This window comes from Chiloscyllium plagiosum, unplaced genomic scaffold, assembly GCF_037043375.1.
Source record: "Chiloscyllium plagiosum isolate Xiang-an unplaced genomic scaffold, Cpla_swu_hap1 HiC_scaffold_21, whole genome shotgun sequence".
NCBI lineage: Eukaryota > Metazoa > Chordata > Chondrichthyes > Orectolobiformes > Hemiscylliidae > Chiloscyllium > Chiloscyllium plagiosum.
In genome coordinates, this window is record NW_028270159.1 from 32,368,714 (window position 1) to 32,387,141 (window position 18,428).

The 18,428-nt window shown below is 40.9% G+C and overlaps 1 protein-coding gene across 3 annotated transcripts in view; it reads right to left on the reverse strand.

Annotated features, from left to right (window-relative positions):
- Nucleotides 1-326: 326 nt before the first annotated feature.
- Nucleotides 327-18,428, reverse strand: part of LOC122564788 (transmembrane protein 268-like) — a 33,160-nt gene continuing 15,058 nt past the window's right edge. The window contains exons 6-8 of one of the 3 annotated variants that reach the window (XM_043720024.2): nt 10,784-10,870; nt 4,158-4,238; nt 327-708 (exon numbers count right to left, since the gene is read on the reverse strand). In XM_043720024.2, the coding sequence (XP_043575959.2) occupies nt 532-708; nt 4,158-4,238; nt 10,784-10,870 (345 nt within the window). In that variant the 3' untranslated portion in view covers nt 327-531. Of the gene's footprint in view, nt 709-4,046; nt 4,239-10,783; nt 10,871-18,428 lie in introns of all 3 variants that reach the window. The other 2 variants (XM_043720021.2, XM_043720023.2) reach the window with 2 other exon arrangements.

The following is an 18,428-nucleotide window of genomic DNA, read 5'->3' on the forward strand; positions in this document are numbered from 1 at the left end:
TCACCAAGGCCCCTGAGACAGCACCTTCCAAACTTGTGACTGCTTCCATCTAGAAGGACAAGAGCAGCAGATACGCAGGAATGCCATCACCAGCACGTTCCCCTCCAAGATATTCACCATTCTGACTTCTGGAAATCCATCACCATTTCTTCGTGTCACTAGCTCAAATTCCTGGAGCTCTCTCCCTAATGGCATTATAGGTATTATTACAACACATTGATTGCAGCCATTCAAGATGGTAGCGCACCATCACTGGCTTGAGGGCAAGTAGGGATGGAAAATAAATGCTGGCCTTGCCAACAATGAATGAATTTTTAAAAACCCAATAAAGTCATAAAACTGAGTTTAATACCTTTTAAGGGCCACACATCATATCAGAAAATAAAGCAGAAACCTTGATTTCACTCTTCAACGATAATAAACCATTCACTGAGTATTATTCATACAACATCTAATCACACTGATACTTTCATGTAATAAATCCACAAAATATTTAGTTTAAATGCAAATTATGTAATTCCATGTTCAATTTTAGTGATATTCGTAGATGCTCTTGCGGCTCAGTACAGTGTGCTGTATAAACTGACAAAGACATGGAGCAGGAGTCTGAGCAACCTGGTGAAGCATGGGAGAAGGAGGGAGCTGACGAGTCACCAAAAGCCTGATGTAAACTCCACTGTATGTGATCAGCAACTGCCGTGCGATTTCCTACAAGGTAAGGGAAAAAAATAAAAGGAGTTAATAGTGAAGTCACCGTCCCTTAGCCATCTCAACGTTTAAGCCCAGGTAACTCAGGCCTGTGCGAGGTAATATGCCTTGCTCACTGATTTGAAGTACAAACATTTTGATCATCTTGGGCTTTCTACAGGATTGCTCTTTCCTTGCTGGATCAAAGCAAAACCAGAACAGCTTATCTATTTCAGCGAGTAGCTGCTGTCAAAGCAAAAAGTAACAGAAACGCCACTTTAACCATTCTATGCATTCCTTAGAGGCCAATTCCATAGCATTGACCTGCATCATGTACATCTATGATCTCTGCTGACAACTTAACGCGGCAGAAATAACTTGAAGGACAATGAAAGGGGCTTACAGATCCAGACTACAAAGGTACCCTTTGTTCTATTCTGTATACTAATGTAAATGCTTTACTTGCTTTCTACATCTTTCCAGAATACAAGGCAAATTTCAAACTGACTTCAGCTAGTGCGGTGTTAGGGGCAGCGGGGGTTTTTTTCCTGGAGCTGAAATTTTCACAGTTGTCTACCAGCATGAAAGTAAATTTACCTCCCACATTATGAGATAAAGCACAACATTAAGTGTGAAATCTTGAATATGTTAACAGAATTTAAATGTCAGCCCGGAATCGCTGCAGGCCGTGAATATATCGGAGAGTCACAAGCGTTTCCAAGCATCCAGACTTCCTTATGAAAATGTTATTTATTATGTATGCGTTTTGCACATTGTGTTTGTAATAGAACTCCACTTAGCTTAGTCTCCACAAACAAAAGTATGATGTAGACATTTTGTATGAGGAAAATTCATTAAAAAGTGCCTTGATATAGTTGTTTAAAAGATTGATCTAATTAGACAAATTACCTTAAATTGTAAACGTGCAGTTTCTGCAGTACCAATTTACAACAACGTCAAACCTCTCATTTACATGACCACATTGTAATGTAAATGACAAGTTAAACTTCTTGCTTTCTAGCTTTCTGAAATGCAAGTAATTTTTGCAATTTTTTTTAAGTCTAAAATGTTGTGTATCCTAATATGTGAATGACCCCACATCCTATGCTACTATGATTAATGTACAAATCAGGGGTCAAAGGAATGGGGACATTGGCTTACACTGTAGGACTTCAACATGTAGGAGCTAATGTAGGCCATTCAGCCCATTAAGTATGCTCCATCTATCAATTAGATTGTAACTGATCTAATGACCTTCAGCTCCACATTCCTGTCTTATTTCCAAAACCCTTGACTCCCCTACTGATTAAACATTTATCTTAGCCTTGAATATACTTAACAATCCCACCCTCACAGCTTTCTGTGGTAAACAATTCCACAGGTTGACTATCCTCCAGAAATTCCTCTTCATCTCTGCTTTAAATGAGTAACCCCTTACTGAGATTACACCCTCTGGTCCTAGACTCTTGCACAAGAAAAAAAAAGCCTCTCCACATCTACCCTGTCAAGTACACTAAGAATCTTATATATTTCACAAACATCTCCTCTCATTCTTCTAAACTCCACTAGTGCAAGCCCAAACTACTCATCCTTTCCTCATAAGAAAGTTCCTCCATTTCCAAGATCAACATAGTGAACCTTTTCTGACTTTAGATAGAGAAAACTTTTCATAAAATTCTAGATGTGATTGGACTAGTGCCTTATGTAGTTTTAACAAGACTTCGCCATTTTTAAATTTCATTCCCTGCGTTTTAAAGTCCAACTGTCCATTTGCCTTCCCTATTACCTCCTGAACATGTATGCTTTTTGTGAGACCTCTGTGCTACAGCTTTCTGCAGTCTTTCCCATGTAACTAATATTCAGTTCTTATATTCTTCTGAAAGTGCATAACCTCACATTTTTCCACATTATTTTTCATCTGGCAAGGTTTTTCCCACACACTTATACTGTGTATTCCCACTGTGAACTCCATGTCATACTAGCCTTTTTACCGATTTTGTGTCATCAACACATGTTGCAATAGTACATTCACTTTCACCAGTTGTCTAAAAAAGTATTCCCAGCAATGATCCCTGTGGCATCCCACTCCTCACAAATGGCATTGTGAAAATGCTCTCCTGATTACAATTCTCTATTTTCTATTAGTTAGCCAATAGTTACCATTTTGATACCAAGTATGGAAAGCAATCTCTCATCATTTACCCTCTGCAAAATTTTCAGGGTTTTAAAACACACTCACCCTGCCACCTGGTCCTTGTTGTTTCAGGTAAAAAGTACCAATTTTTCTGGCAGTTGCTTGTAAACATCAATTCTCATTTTTGGCATTGTTCTAAAGTCAACCTGTACTGTGCTGTTCCCATGGCTTTAATAGCCTCTCTATAACAATAAGTCCACAAGTTCTTAGAAAATTCCAGCCATGAATTAACCAATGCCCTGCACAAGTTCAAAAACATTTCTTGCCTATGTATTCAACATTTGTTTTTTTTTTAATTTATTCCAAATCCCATTTGCCCAGTGATCTGGAAAGGAACTCAAATCAGTGTGAAGTATCAGTAAAGGCAGCACACAGCAGGTTGCAACATAATTTGAAGTATCCATCCAATTGCCTTGACACATTCCACATGAAAGATAGGAATGGTCTTGCACTCATTGACACTTTTGTGGTGAGTTTCTTGCAAACCCTTTCAGTTCTGCTGTCACTGAATTAATAAGCAGTGGACTGAAGGCAATAGTTACACACTATTCTGAACATTGTGACATACCAGTTCAACTACAAATATCACATGTTAATGCTAAGAGACTTCAGGGTTCAGATTTAAAACTTCAAGAGAAGGCAAAATGCTGAGAACAAACCCTTCCAAACCACCAGGACCACAAAATTCAAAGGAAGAAACAAGTAACGTAAAATTTAAATATAGTAGAAAAGGAATTGCTAAGCCTTTGTGAGGCCTGGAGATTGTATGTGAATCATTGTCAGAGTTTGGATCAACTTACATTCATATTGTACACCCAATACAGAAAAGCAATTCAAGGAACAGTGCAACCATACAGATAATCATACAACACTGAAGGAGGCCATGCATCCCATAATGCCTTTGTCCACTCTTTGCTGTCCAATTAATCCCACTTCCCACCACCTCATTTCCCATCGTCCTATGATAGTTCCCTTTCAATTATTGAGCCAACTCCCTTTTAACAGCTACTACTGAATCTGATTTCATCACCCTTTCAGGCAATGAATTCCAGATATCCAAAAATTCCTTAGCACAGGGAAAATATCAAACAGAAACTAAACTGAATTTTAAAAATCCATCATTTCAATGTCACTTTCATTTGAAGATAATACATTTTAATGTTACCTCGGAGGTACCTTTAGTGATAAAATTGGTCACTTCACTGAAGGTAGACTTAGATTTGTGGACCTTGCTACTGTTGGACAAAAGGGGTTGTTCCTCAGATATGACAATCACCTTACTCTGGAATTCCTCGTGCAGAGTCACAGGGAGGCCCTTTATCATGTACAGATGGTTCAAGTGCTTTCGTAACTCTGACTGTAAATCAGGAATACATTTAGGCATTAGACAGTTTGTGCAGTACAATGCACAAAGCTTGCTACAACTTGAAGTAATTATTTGCATATCAAGAACATGGTATTGGAACAAATCAGTAATGCATGACATTTTAAAGCAGCAGACCTGATAGGAATGAAATGTCGCTGAGAACAATGTTATTTAGTTATCTGCCATCATTACTCAGTACTGCAAACTAGCATTGCCAGCAGATGACAAGTTAAACAAGGAATGGAACACATCGATACACTAAAGGATCTACCATATCTAAACAAATTTTCAGACCCGTTTTTCATATAAAATTTAATTATGGAACTCAATGAATCAAAGATATCTTCACAACATAATTTTGCAATTAGCTAATACTTTGTACAGCAAAATGTTCCAAGGTGTTTAAAAAAACTTTCCAATGAATTCTGACACTAAGTTACATAGGAGGTATTAGGTTAGACAACCAAAATATTAATCAAGGAAGATTGGTTTTCAGGAGAAAAGAAGAGAGGTTAGAAAATGGAGAGATTTAAGGAGGAAATTGCAAAGTGTAACACCTCGGAAGCTGAAAGCATAACCTCCAATTGTAGAGCAATTAATATCAGGTATCAGACTAGAATTAGAGGAATGTAGAAATCTTGGATGGTTGCAGTATTGCAAGAGATAATAGACGTGGGGAAGGGAAGGGCAGGGCAATCAGGGGTTTGAAATGAAGGACATTGCCAGAGTGGAAGTCCATATAAATCAGCAATCACAGAAATGATCAGTGAACAAAAGTTGGTGAGAATTAGAGATTTGTGTGAGCTCAAGTCTGAGTCAAGTTGAAGATAAGAGGCTGGTCAGGAGTGTATTAGAATAATCAAGTCAAGGGTAACAAAGGCATGGATAACAGTATCAATACACAGGTATTCTAGACAGAGGGAGAGTAGGATAATGTGAAGGGCAGCAAAATAGACATGGTCTTGGTCTCGATGGCAGGGGAGCTGTTGGGGGCAGAAATGGCAAGTGGCATAACACTACTTGATACCAGATCCCACAATGACTTCCCCAGATTCTCCTGCACAACGTTCCTCAGAACAGCACATGTTGTACCTCCATTCGTTCCTCTCTCTGGGCACCGGTTCATGTCTCCATGTGAACATCCAGAAGTGATTTGCTACTCGCACCATACGCACACAACCAGCCTCCATGAATGCAGCCTCTCTCTCCTCATTGCACAGGACACTATCGACACTCACACCTCTCTACTTTCTCTCTTTGCAGGAGGACAGCATGTATCTTAGCCAGAGGGGCTTACACAGACAGAGGAGCAGGTAGCGTGGGATATTGCATTAGCCAGTGACAAGGTCTGCCCAGCTGTTCTAATGGGAAGTGGACCTGGCTCCAGGCAGCTGATGTTATCAGCAATGAGAGTCTGAATACACGTCAAGAGAGCTGTTCTTCTGCCTGCTGACCTAGAGTAATGGGTCTCACCACCGACGAGCTGAATCGGTGTCCATTCCCTGCCCTGTGAAGGGGCAAGTGTGTGAGGATAAATCGGAAGGTGCTGCTCACAGTGGTGTGGCTTCTGATCTTGCCTCTGATCAGAGGTACAGGGGGAAATTACAAAAGTTTCTCCAATACTCGTAGTGAAAGCTGGCAACAAGGGATTGCAGCTGAAGGTGAATGAGGAGCCAGACAACGAAATGCCTTTCAAAAATTGGTAATCACCTGTCAAGCAGTTAAATGCACTGAGAGAAGTAGTCACTCAATGGCCATGGCTGCTGCTCTTCAGTTTCACTGATTCAAGCCTTCTCAGTCTGTCTGTTTCACCAAAGATGCTTTGCACCCATCTCAGTGACACCTGTCAGAAACAGCTCTCTGACTTGGAAATGCAATAGTACAGGTTAAAAGTTTTTAATCTGAATTTTCAAATTACCTTAATAACTAATCAGCTCATTTAAGTGGGTTCCTGCTCACCACCAATCCCCAACACAGAAACCCAGAAGAGGGCCCAATGATGCCGGAGTCAGGACACAATGCAGGTTTCGGGTGGTTTAACTCCGTATGCATGCAATCCTGCCTCCCCATGCCATGTGCAATCCCTTATTGCTCAGCTTCGTACAGGAGACATGGGCACACTGGACAAAATGATGCAGCTGAATGAATTTGGGCAAATTGCAACTGCTTCTTAAAGAGCCACCTTTCAGAATGAAGTAGTCATATTTTATCTTCAAATGTACTAAGGAAGTTTAATGTTATATTCACAATTAATTTGTAGCTACTTTAGGTAGAAGTTTCAAGTCTTGAATTCAAAACTGTGTACATTGTAGGAACAGTAGCATTATAGCAAATGGTCAGAACAGTATATCATGTGGCACTAATCCAATCATAATGCTCAGTTTGCGCCTGCTCAGACCACCTGGCTCCAAACATCATTAAAGCCTTGGTCCCAACATGAACTAATTGGTTCAAACTTGAATGAAGTAAGTGAATGCCTATGGTGAGGTGAGGTGAGAATGATTGCTTTTGATACTAAGGCAATCTGAGCTGATCAGAGGCGTGGGGTGGGGGTGTGGGGGGGGGTGAGGTTTGGGGGTGGGGGTGTGGGGTGGTGAGGCGGGGGGCGCAGAGTTGGAGCAAGTAACTCACATCCTGACTCCCCAAAGCCTGCCTCACCATTTAAAAGGCACAAGACAGGGGTTTGCTTCTTTATTCATGTGATGACAACATCGCTGGCTAGGCCAACATTTATTGCCCATCCCTATTTGCCCAGAGGGCAGTTAAGAGTCAATCACATTTTTGGATTCACATGTAGGCAAGACCAGGTAAGGATGGTAGTTTCCTTCCCTAAAGAGCATTAGTGAACCAGATTGTTTTCCAGACAATCGACAATGGATTTGTGGTCATCATTTGGCTTTTAATTCCTGTTGAATTTCTTACTGAATTCAAATTCCACCATCTGCTGTGGTGGGATTCGAACCTGGGTCCCCAGAAGATTATCTAGTTCTCTGAATTTAACAGTCCAGCAATAATATCTATAAGCCATCACCACCCCCTTATTGAGAGAAAGGTGCCCAGATGAGTACAACTCCAACAACACACAAGCAGTTTGGCACCACCCAGGACGAAGCAGCCCGCTTGACTTGCGCCAGACTACAGACATTCAGTCCTTCCACTTCCAATATTCAGTAGCAGCAGTATATACCATTGAGAGGTAGCATTGCTGAAAAACTACCATAGCTTCTTAGATAGAGTCATAGAGATGTACAGCACAGAAACAGACCCTTCGGTCCAGTTCGTCCATGTTGACCAGATGTTACAAACCAATCTAGTCCCTGGCCCATATCCCTCCTAAGCCTTCCTATTCATATATCCATCCATATGCCTCTTAAATGTTGCAATTATACTAGCCTCCACCACTTCTTCTGGCAGCCCTTTCCAGACACACCATGCACTGCATGAAAACGGTGCCCATTAGGTCTCTTTTATATCTTTCTCCTCTCATCCTAAACCTATGCCCTCTAGTTCTAGACTCCCCTACACCAGGGAAAAGACTTTGTGTATTTATCCTATCCATGCCCCTCATGATTTTATAAACCTCTACAAGGTCACCTCTCAACGTCTGACGCTCCAGAGAAAACAGCCCCAGCCTATTCGACCTCTCCCTATAGCTCAAATCCTCCAACCCTGGTAACATCTTTGTAAATCTTTTCTGAACCATTTCAAGTTTCACAACATTTTTCCAAAAGTGGCCTAACCAATTTCCTGTACAGCCGCAACATGACCTCCCAACTCTTGTACTGAATACTCTGACCAATAAAGGAAAACATACCAAATGCCTTCTTCACTATGCTATCTACCTGCAACTCTACTTTCAAGGAGCTATGAACCTGCAGTCCAAGGTCTCCTTGTTCAGTAACACTCCCCAGGACCTTACCATTAAGTCATAGAGTCAGAGAGTCATAGAGATGTACAGCACGGAAACAAACTTTCAGTCCAACTCATCCATCCCAACCAGATATCCCAACCTAATCTACTCCCACCTGCCAGCACCTGGCCCATATCCCTCCAAACCCTTTCTATTCATATACCCATCTAAATGCCTTTAAAATGTTGCAATCGTACTAGCCTCCACCACATCCTCTGGTAGCTCATTCCATACACGTACCACCCTCTGAATGAAAAGGTTGCCTCTTAGGTCTCTTTTATATCTTTCCCCTCTCACTCTAAACCTATGCCCTCAAGTTCTGGACTCCCCCACCCCAGGGAGAAGACTTTGTCTCTTTATCCTATCCATGCCCCTCATGATTTTATAAACCTCTATAAGGTCACTTCTCAACCTCTGACGCTCCAGAGAAAACAGCCCTAGCCTATTCAGCCTCTCCCTCTAGCTCAAATCCTCCAACCCTGGCAATCTTTTCTGAACCCTTTCAAGTTTCACAACATCTTTCCACTAGCAAGGAGACCAGAATTGTACACAATACTCCAAAAGTGGCCTAACCAATGTCCTGTACAGCCGCAACATGACCTCCCAACTCCTGTACTCAATGCTCTGACCAATAAAAGAAAGCATACCAAATGCCTTCTTCACTATCCTATCTACCTGCGACTCCATTTTCAGGTAACTATGAACCTGCACTCCAAAGTCTCTCTGTTCAGCAACACTTCCAAGGACCTTATCATTAAGTGTATAAGTCCTGCTAAAATTTGCTTTCTCAAAATGCAGCACCTCGCATTTATCTGGATTAAACTCCATCTGCCACCTCTCAGCCCATTGGCCCATCTGATCAAGATCCTGTTGTAATCTAAGGTAACCTTCTTCACTGTCCACTACACCTCCAATTTTGGTGTTATCTGCAAACTTACTCACTATACCTCTAATGCTCACATCCAAATCATTTACATAAATGATGAAAAGTAGTGGACCTAGCACCAATCCTTGTGGCACTCCACTTGTCACAGGCCTCCAATCTGAAAAACACCCCACCTCCACCACCACCTCCTGACTTCTATCTTTGAGCCAGTTCTGTATCATGGCTAGTTCTCCTTGTATTTCATGAGATCTAACCTTGCTAACCAGTCTCCCATGGGGAACCTTGTTGAACACCTTACTGAAGTCCATATAGATCACATCTACCGCTCTGCCCTCATCAATCCTCTTTGTTACTTCAAAAACCTCTATCAAGTTTGTGAGACATGATTTCCCATGCACAAAGCCACGCTGACTATCCCTAATTAGTCCTTGCTTTTCCAAATATATGTACAGCCTGTCCCTCAGAATTCCTTCCAACAGCCTGCCCACCACCTATGTCAGACTCACTGGTCTATAGTTTCCTGGCTTGTCCATACCACCTTTCTTAAATAGTGGCACCACGTGAGCCAACCTCCAGTTTTCCAGCACCTCACCTGTGACTATCAATGATAAATACCTCAGCAAGAGGCCCAGCAATCACTTCCCTAGCTACCTATAGAGTTCTAGAGTCCTGGGGATTTATCCACTTGTATGCGTTTCAAGATATCCAGCTCCTCTTCCTCCTTAATATGGCCATTTTCAAGATGTCACCATCTATTTCCATACATTTTATATCTTTCAAGTCCTTTTCCATAGTAAACACTGATGCAAAATACTTGTTTAGTATCTCCCCCATCTACTGCGGCTCCACACAAAGACGTCTTTGTTGATCTTCTATTCTCTCCCTAGTTACCTTTTTGTCCTTAATGTATTTGTAAAAACATTTCTGAACACATAACTACTATTATCTAGTAGGACAAGAGTAGCAGTTACATGGAAACCACCTGTAAATTCCCCTTCAAGCCATTCACTAATCTATCTTGGAAATATGTCACCACTCCTTCAATGTTCCTGGCTCAAAATCTTGGATCTCCAGTCCTAACTGCATTGTGGGTGCACCTATACCAAATAAATCGTAGCAGTTCGAGGTGGCAGGTCACCACTCCCTTCTCTAGGGCAACTAGGGATGCGCAATAAAGACTAGTCCAGCTATCAACACCCATACCCCATGAGTGAATAGGAAAAGAAGTTCACCATCCATAAGATGTAATAAAATTAATATCAATGGGAATCAGGCAGAAAAGTCTCCACTGGATGGAGTCATACCAAACATAAAGGAAGAGAATTATGGTGTTATAAATCATTTGTTTCAGGACCAAAATGTCACTGCAAGGGCTCCAAAGGGTGTAAGCCTCAGTTCCAGCAGCTTCAGCTCCTTTATTCACTGATGATTGCAGTGTTTGTGATTCCTCAATACTGAAGCTGTCTATGTCTCTATGGAGTGCAAGATCAGACAACAGTCAGACCAATAAGTGATAAGTAACTAACTGTTGCCCGAAGAGTAGCTCAGAAGCCTGGCACTTTCTGGTGAATTTAAAATTGATGCCTGAAGGAGTTTTCTTCTGTGAGTAATATCTCTTTAATCTGCATCTACCTCTGATGGTGCTAGATGCTAGTATGGGGTGGGAATCTGTTCCTCAACACTGAGTACTCCAAATCACGATTTAAAATTCACTTCAAAAGCCAAACTTGCATTTATTACCTGGAAGAAGATATCCATCTTCCTTTGCTCAAGTAGGGTTGTCAATGCTTCCTTGCATTTCTCAAGGTTAAAATATACGAACAACAGCTGATAGGAATTGTTAAGGTCTCAGCTGACAAGTCTACAATGTAATTCGTAGTCCCTCATGAGACTTTGCAATGCACTAATAGAAAATTACAAAGAAAATGAAATACGGTAATTAACATTTAATTTATAAGGCAGTGCTTTAATTATTTCCATTTAAAATTGCATGTTTCATAAAAGAAGCAAGAAAAAAGTTGCCTTGATTTGCCAGGAGAAGAATGGTACGCAATGTTTGTTACCCAAAGCAATCCATCTTTGAGATGAGGAAATTTAAAACAATGCCAATTTAATGGAGTTAGAAAAGCCCAGTTGAGACCAATTCAAAATTGAACTTCAGAGCTCATTAGTATCAAAGGGGTAAGATACAACACCAAGCTATTGGTTGCCTGTTGGGCTTTTAAGGATCTAATCCACCAGAGATTTTTCAAGAACCCAGTTGACAGCAATTTGTAAGATTTTTCTCTAGGTGGGAGGAGGCAATAAAAATATATGTGGGTACCCTCCAAATGTCACTTTCAGCACCAAGATTCAGCCACAAAAGACCTTCCCTTCTCTAACCCTGCCTGTTGCATAAGGGCTAAGAATCTGAGGAGTGCATTAAGGTCAGCCCAGTGTGATTGTAAGGCCATATGGACTTAAACAGGGGAACAGCTTCAGACCTTGAAGTAGTAAGACTGAACATCAAGGTTCTCCCTCATACTCTTAGAAGCAATATCAATCATAACAATGTATCTAGTTGCGATCATGCAAAAAAATACATTTAATACATCAAGTAAGGAAAAGGGAATTATTTACTGGGGCCACTATTAATAGGATTCAGACAGGAAAGCTGCAAAAAAAGGTGAGAATCATCCATTTTATTCAAAGGTGGGAATCTTCCATTTTAATTCCCAAGTGCAGAAAAAACAGCTGATAGAGCTGTACATAGTAGCACCAGCATTGCAATACTGCAAAATTAAAAGCCTTTAAATAAATTATAATAAATAATCACAGCAGGAAAACATGTCAGCATAACCAATATTGCCAGGAAGATTTCAATGGGCCAAATAAAATTCAGACTTAGCCATTTTGGAGAAAACAATTCTTTCTTCCAAACTAGACACAAAAGCAAACGTTCAAGCGACAGATCAAGCTTGCCATTTTCCACCTGTTCCAGAATCAGCCGTGCTCGCTAAACACACAAAGAACATTCAACTATGCCACAACAGCTCATCTTCTTCAAAATCAAACAACCTACAGAAGATTTAATAGGATTGCTAGACTTACGTTGGAACTCAAATAGAAGATGGAATCCATTGAGATTATCTGTTAGCATAGAGAATTGTTTCATACTGAGAACGGGATGGAAATATGCAATGATATCAGTTTAGCAGAAATGTTTTCAACTCCTTTCAACATTGTTGTTTCCAAAAAAACAAAAAAGATGCAAAAACTAATGAATAATGTATACTCCAACTGAGCTCATTGATAAATCTTTAAATAAGGTCATTCAAACTGCAAAATAGCTTGATGAATACGTTATGAAGTCTGGATCTTGTTTGATATCAAATGCTGAGAAGACAAGTTTAACCAGAACATTTAAACTTTGGAAGAAGAATCAGCAGTACCAGTGACAGAGATCACATCAAACAGGAAGCAATCTTCAAATAGTATGACTGAGGAAGTGAACATGTTGATTTGATCAGTAATGCAATCAGAGGGCAAATGAAAGTGTGAACCTAATGAGCAAGTTGAAACAAAGAGACTACATACTTCAACACAGATTTACCAGCAAGTTGAGAGTTAAAATCTGCTCAAGTAGGTTGAAGATGTGGTACATGCAACTCCATGGAAATCAATACTGAGATGGAATGACCAATGTTCGCCGGTTCAGAACAGGTGGAGAAAAAAATTACCTGGCTCAAAAATCCCTACTCTGCAAGGAAACAAAATACCTGTTTCAACGGGACAGCAGTCTTCCAGGAAGGAATGTAATGGTCCTCCAGATATTATAATGGAGTAATTGCTTATTTCAGCAACCTCAGACCAGAAAATACTCAGTCCTCCAGTTCAAAAGAACAATACACTATCAGAAACAGAATCAGAGTCAATCGTCTTCAACTCAGAGATCTACTAATCTTCCAAAAAATGAATGAGACCCCTGAATTTGGAAAGGCAGTAAACTGAGGCAGATGTACTAGTGAACATTATTATTATTTATAAACTTGCATTTAAAATTATAGAAAAAAGTCTTCAGGGTGAAGATTTTCTATAGGAGTCTGAATGGACTAATGCTGAGGATTACATTATGTACTGCCCAATATAGTGATAGCATGTGGGCTCAAACGGTGGGGGAGGGGGGAGGGAAGCATTCAAAGTAAGACTGAACATTGAGGTCTCATTCAGTTTCACTAACGGCAATTATCATACCAAAGTAACATGTAAATAGTTATTATCATGCAATAAACTACATCACATTTAAGTTGAGAGTGTGGTGTTGGAAAAGCACAGGAATGATGAAGGGTTTTTGCCTGAAACATCGATTAGTCTGCTCCTCAGATGCTGCCTGACCTGCTGTACTTTTCCAGCACCACACTCTGGACTCTGATCTCCAGCATCTGCAAGTCCTCACATTCCCCAACATGTCATTTAAAACAAGAATCTCTTCTGGTTATACTATCAGGTGATTTTCCTCTACCATACTGGATCAAACAGGTCCTAGAGATCCCTACTAGGAAAGAAGGTAATGGCAGCAAAACTACCAGATACCTCTCACATCATGATAAGCTGTGCTGTGGATCCATCATAAAACACCACCCAACATCACTTCTTTGCTGAAAGAGCTGATAAAATGAGTTTGAATTTCTCCCTGCTACATGCAGTTCTAATATCTTATAGAACAATTAGGGCAGACAACAGCTTAGTGGTATTATCGCTGGACCTGTTAATCCAGAGACCAAGGTAGTGTTCTGGGGATCTGGGCCCAAATCCTTCCACAGCAGATGGGTAATATGAATTCAGTAAAGAATCTGGAATTAAGTGTCTAATGACAACCACTAATCCATTGTCGATTGTTGTAAAAACCCATCTGGTTCATTAATGTCCTTTGGGCAAGCAACCGCTGTTTTTACCTGGTCTGAAACTACATGTGTCTCCAGACCTACAGTAATGTGGTTGACTTCTAACTGTCCTCTGTGCAATTAGGGATGGCAATAAATGCTGGCCTAGCCAACAACGCCCTCATCCTATGAATGAATTTTTTAAAAATGAAGGTAAAAGTATATATTATTGTGCTATTAAGAAAATGCCTCCAGCATTGTAACTATGTGCAAATTTAGCTGCACTAGTCTGGATGCTGCATCCACTGCATGTCACTTAACCTGCTTCCAAATCAGATCCACTTTCCACAACTTAAGGATGACACCCTGTGGTGTAAAATTATGTCCCAATACATGTGTGAATCTCAGAATGGAATGTGTTTTTTAGCCTTGCTCTGCTGTTCACATGAATGTTTATATCTGGAAAAGAGTATATCAGCTGGAAAAGTCTCCAGTTCGGTGAGTCTGCTCCGGGGTTGCGTTTAACCGCCGAGCGTGGGTTGTTGGCAACCGCTCTACGAGAACTGACGGCTCCCAGTTCCGGTAACATGTAGAGTGAGTATAAGCCAGACCCGGGAGTCTGCTCCGGGGTTACGTTTAACCGCCGAGCGTGGGTTGTTGGCAACCGCTCTACGAGAACTGACGGCTCCCAGTTCCGGTAACATGTAGAGTGAGTATAAGCCAGACCCGTTGTAAGTATGAGACCTGGTTGTGGCGACGCTGCGGGGAATAAAATGCTCATATTCTAGCAGACTCGCCTCTTGGTCGTTTGTTCTGTGTCAGACTACTCTCCTACGAACCTGACCTTGAGAATTTTTTAAAACATTTTGGCGCTGCGAGCAGGGTCAATCGCAATTGAGGAGAGATTTTGATACAGAACAATGTTTTGGAAAAAGACTAAGAAACCAGAAGAACAAACTGTGGAGGTCCCGACCGTCCCGGGATGGCATGGACCGTGGCATGACGTGGCAGTTTGTTTGAGAAATGGTGGGGGGCGACCGGAGGAACCCCAGGATCGCTGCTGTCCACCCTTGAGAGGATCCCAGTCCTGCCGAAGAACCCCTTGCCTGGGGTACAGCGGAGGATGTGGGCATGTCCAAAAAGCTGAAGCGGAGTTAACAGAATTGAATGGGATTGAACTGAACTGAACTGAGTGGAACTGAACTGAATTGAACTGAAGTGAATCAAATTGAACGGAACAAAATGGAACTGAGCTAAATTGAATTGAAATGGACGGAACTGAATTGAACTGAACAGACCTGAACTGAGCTGAATTGAACTACACTGAATTGACTGAACTGAAATTAACTGAAACGAATTGAACTGAATTAAGCATAATGTAACACATGTATTGGGCCAAGCAGTGGAATGTGGTGAAACGGTTAAAAATTATGTCCCAATACATGTGTGAATCATAATGTAACACATGTATTGGGCCAAGCAGTGGAATGTGGTGAAAGGGTTAAAAATTATGTCCCAATACATGTGTGAATCATAATGTAACACATGTATTGGGCCAAGCAGTGGAATGTGGTGAAAGGGTTAAAATTATGTCCCAATACATGTGTGAATCATAATGTAACACATGTATTGGGCCAAGCAGTGGAATGTGGTGAAAGGGTTAAAATTATGTCCCAATACATGTGTGAATCATAATGTAACACATGTATTGGGCCAAGCAGTGGAATGTGGTGTAAAATTATGTCCCAATACATGTGTGAATCTCAGAATGGAATGTGTTTTTTAGCCTTGCTCTGCTGTTCACATGAATGTTTATATCTGGAAAAGAGTATATCAGCTGGAAAAGTCTCCAGTTCGGTGAGTCTGCTCCGGGGTTGCGTTTAACCGCCGAGCGTGGGTTGTTGGCAACCGCTCTACGAGAACTGACGGCTCCCAGTTCCGGTAACATGTAGAGTGAGTATAAGCCAGACCCGGGAGTCTGCTCCGGGGTTACGTTTAACCGCCGAGCGTGGGTTGTTGGCAACCGCTCTACGAGAACTGACGGCTCCCAGTTCCGGTAACATGTAGAGTGAGTATAAGCCAGACCCGTTGTAAGTATGAGACCTGGTTGTGGCGACGCTGCGGGGAATAAAATGCTCATATTCTAGCAGACTCGCCTCTTGGTCGCTTGTTCTGTGTCAGACTACTCTCCTACGAACCTGACCTTGAGAATTTTTTAAAACACACCCATTCTCAAGAGGATGAGGAAAACATTTTCAGGATGCTCTGAAGGTCTCACCGGAAAAAAGACAAATTCACATCAGTGTGTGGGCAGAACATGACACAAACTGTGCCCAATCGCAGCACCCCACCCGACAACTCATAACACAATTCCAGGAAACATAATTATTTGAGATAGAACAGCGATTGTGTCACTGATCAAAGCCATCAAGTGAGAGCCACAGAACGTGATAATACAATACATTGCTTACAGATTTATAAGGCTGAATTAAAAGGATGCAGAGACACAAAATGTTATGATCCAGCTGGTGATATAACTGGGGAAGTCTGATCCTAGAAACAAACCCAGGTTGATAGATTATAAATTTTAATTTTTCAGTTGTTTATTGTGATGGTTGGTCACAGAAGCATATCCAGACAAGGCTATGCTGTTTATATAATAATAGATGATGAGATCCCATGGTATTAAGGCAAGGTACTGGCATGTGAAGAAATTTGACTGGCTGGCTGAAGGCAGAGGGTGGAGATAAAGGTTTTCCTTTCACAATTGCAGCCGGTGATGTTCCACAGGGGTCTGCGTTGGAACCGCAACAGCTCACTTCATATATTAACAATCTGGACAAAGGAACGGAGGGCATTTTTGCTACATTTGCAAATGCAGGCAGTGTTGAGGACTGAGGAGGCTGAAGAAGGACCTGGATAGGCTAGGAGAGTGGGCAAAGTATTGGCAGATGTCAAACAATGTGGGAAAATGTGAGGTTATGCACTTCAATAGGAAGAATAAAGGCACAGGCTATTTTCTAAATGGGGAAAAGCGTCAGAAATCTGAAGCACAAAGGACTTAGGAGGCCTAGCTCATTATTCTCTTAAGGTTAACATGCAGGTTTAGTTGATGGTTAGGAAGGCAAGTACAATGTTAGCATTCATTTCAAGAGTGTGAGAATAAAAGAGCAGAGATGCACTGCTGAGGCCATATAAAGCTCTGGTCAGAATATATTTAGTTTATTGTGAGCATTTTTAGGCCCTATATCTAAAGAAAGATGTACTGGCATTGGAGAAGGTATACAGGTTTTCACAAATCCCTGGGATGAAGTGCTTGTCATTTGAGAAGTGGTTGAGGATTTTGGGTCTTTCCTCAATGGAGTGTAGAAGGATGAGGGTGTATCTTATTGAAACTTACAGAACACTGAGAAGCCTGGATACAGCAGATGTGGAGGAGATGCTTCCACTAGGAGAGACTAGAACCCCAAGTGTAAGCCTCAAGGTGAAGCAATGTCCCTTTAGAACTGCGATAAGAGAGGAAAATTCTTCAGCCAAAGTGTGGTAATTCTGTGGAACTCATTCCCATAGAAAGGTTGTGGAGGCCAAGTCATTGAGTGCATTTAAGATATAGATTATTGATTAGTAAGGGGATCAAGAGATATAGGGAGAAGGCAGTAGAATGGAGTTTAGAAACATATCAGCCATGATTGAATGGCAGAGTAAAATGTGGAAACAATTTTATGATTCTTTTCTGAGCTTGCTGGCTTGAAACTTTAACAATTCTGTTGACCTAATTTTTTTCTGTTCTACAACTTGGAGATTTACATCCTCGGTCTTCTAGTTTAGAAACTCCACAAACCAAAACATGCTGGCTGATGTGACTGGCTCTTCTGAACTAAATATTTGAAAACTCCTCTACCTTCTGAACTGAAACTTTGAACCTTCTGTTTTGAAGTCAAAACTAAACTAAAAGCCTTAAAGTGTTTCCTCTGTCATTAGCTCAACAGTGTGAACATTTTATCCATTAACATGAGGAGGGTTCTCCCAAACACTTGACTGCAGTCACATACTTTTGTAAAGTTCACATACCTAGGCTGTTGTTCCAAATGACCTGATTCGGTTAAAATAAATTAACAGAATTGAGTCACATCCATCTGCCTCAATCTTAAATCCAAATTCCAAAAATATAGCATGTTATACATATTTTATCAGAAAAAGCAGCACCATTTAAAGGCTTTAATAATGGAGACTAAAAGTAGCAACAGCTTTTCAGCAAAAGGAAAAAGAAAGCAATGTGGGAAAATCAGATTGTTAGAGAAGCCTGAACAAGGCATGAAACAGAATTAAAAACCCTGCAGAGATTTTAAAAGAAAACAGGACAAAAAAAAAACAAAAGAACAAAACACTGCTACAAACCATTGGTGTTTCAAAAAATGAGTCAAACTGCCTTGTTGTTTGCAAGAGTTACAGAGATTGATTTAGGCCAAATCCAACAGCAGGTCCATTCAGATCAAAACTAAAAAAGAAAGAAAATTTGACAT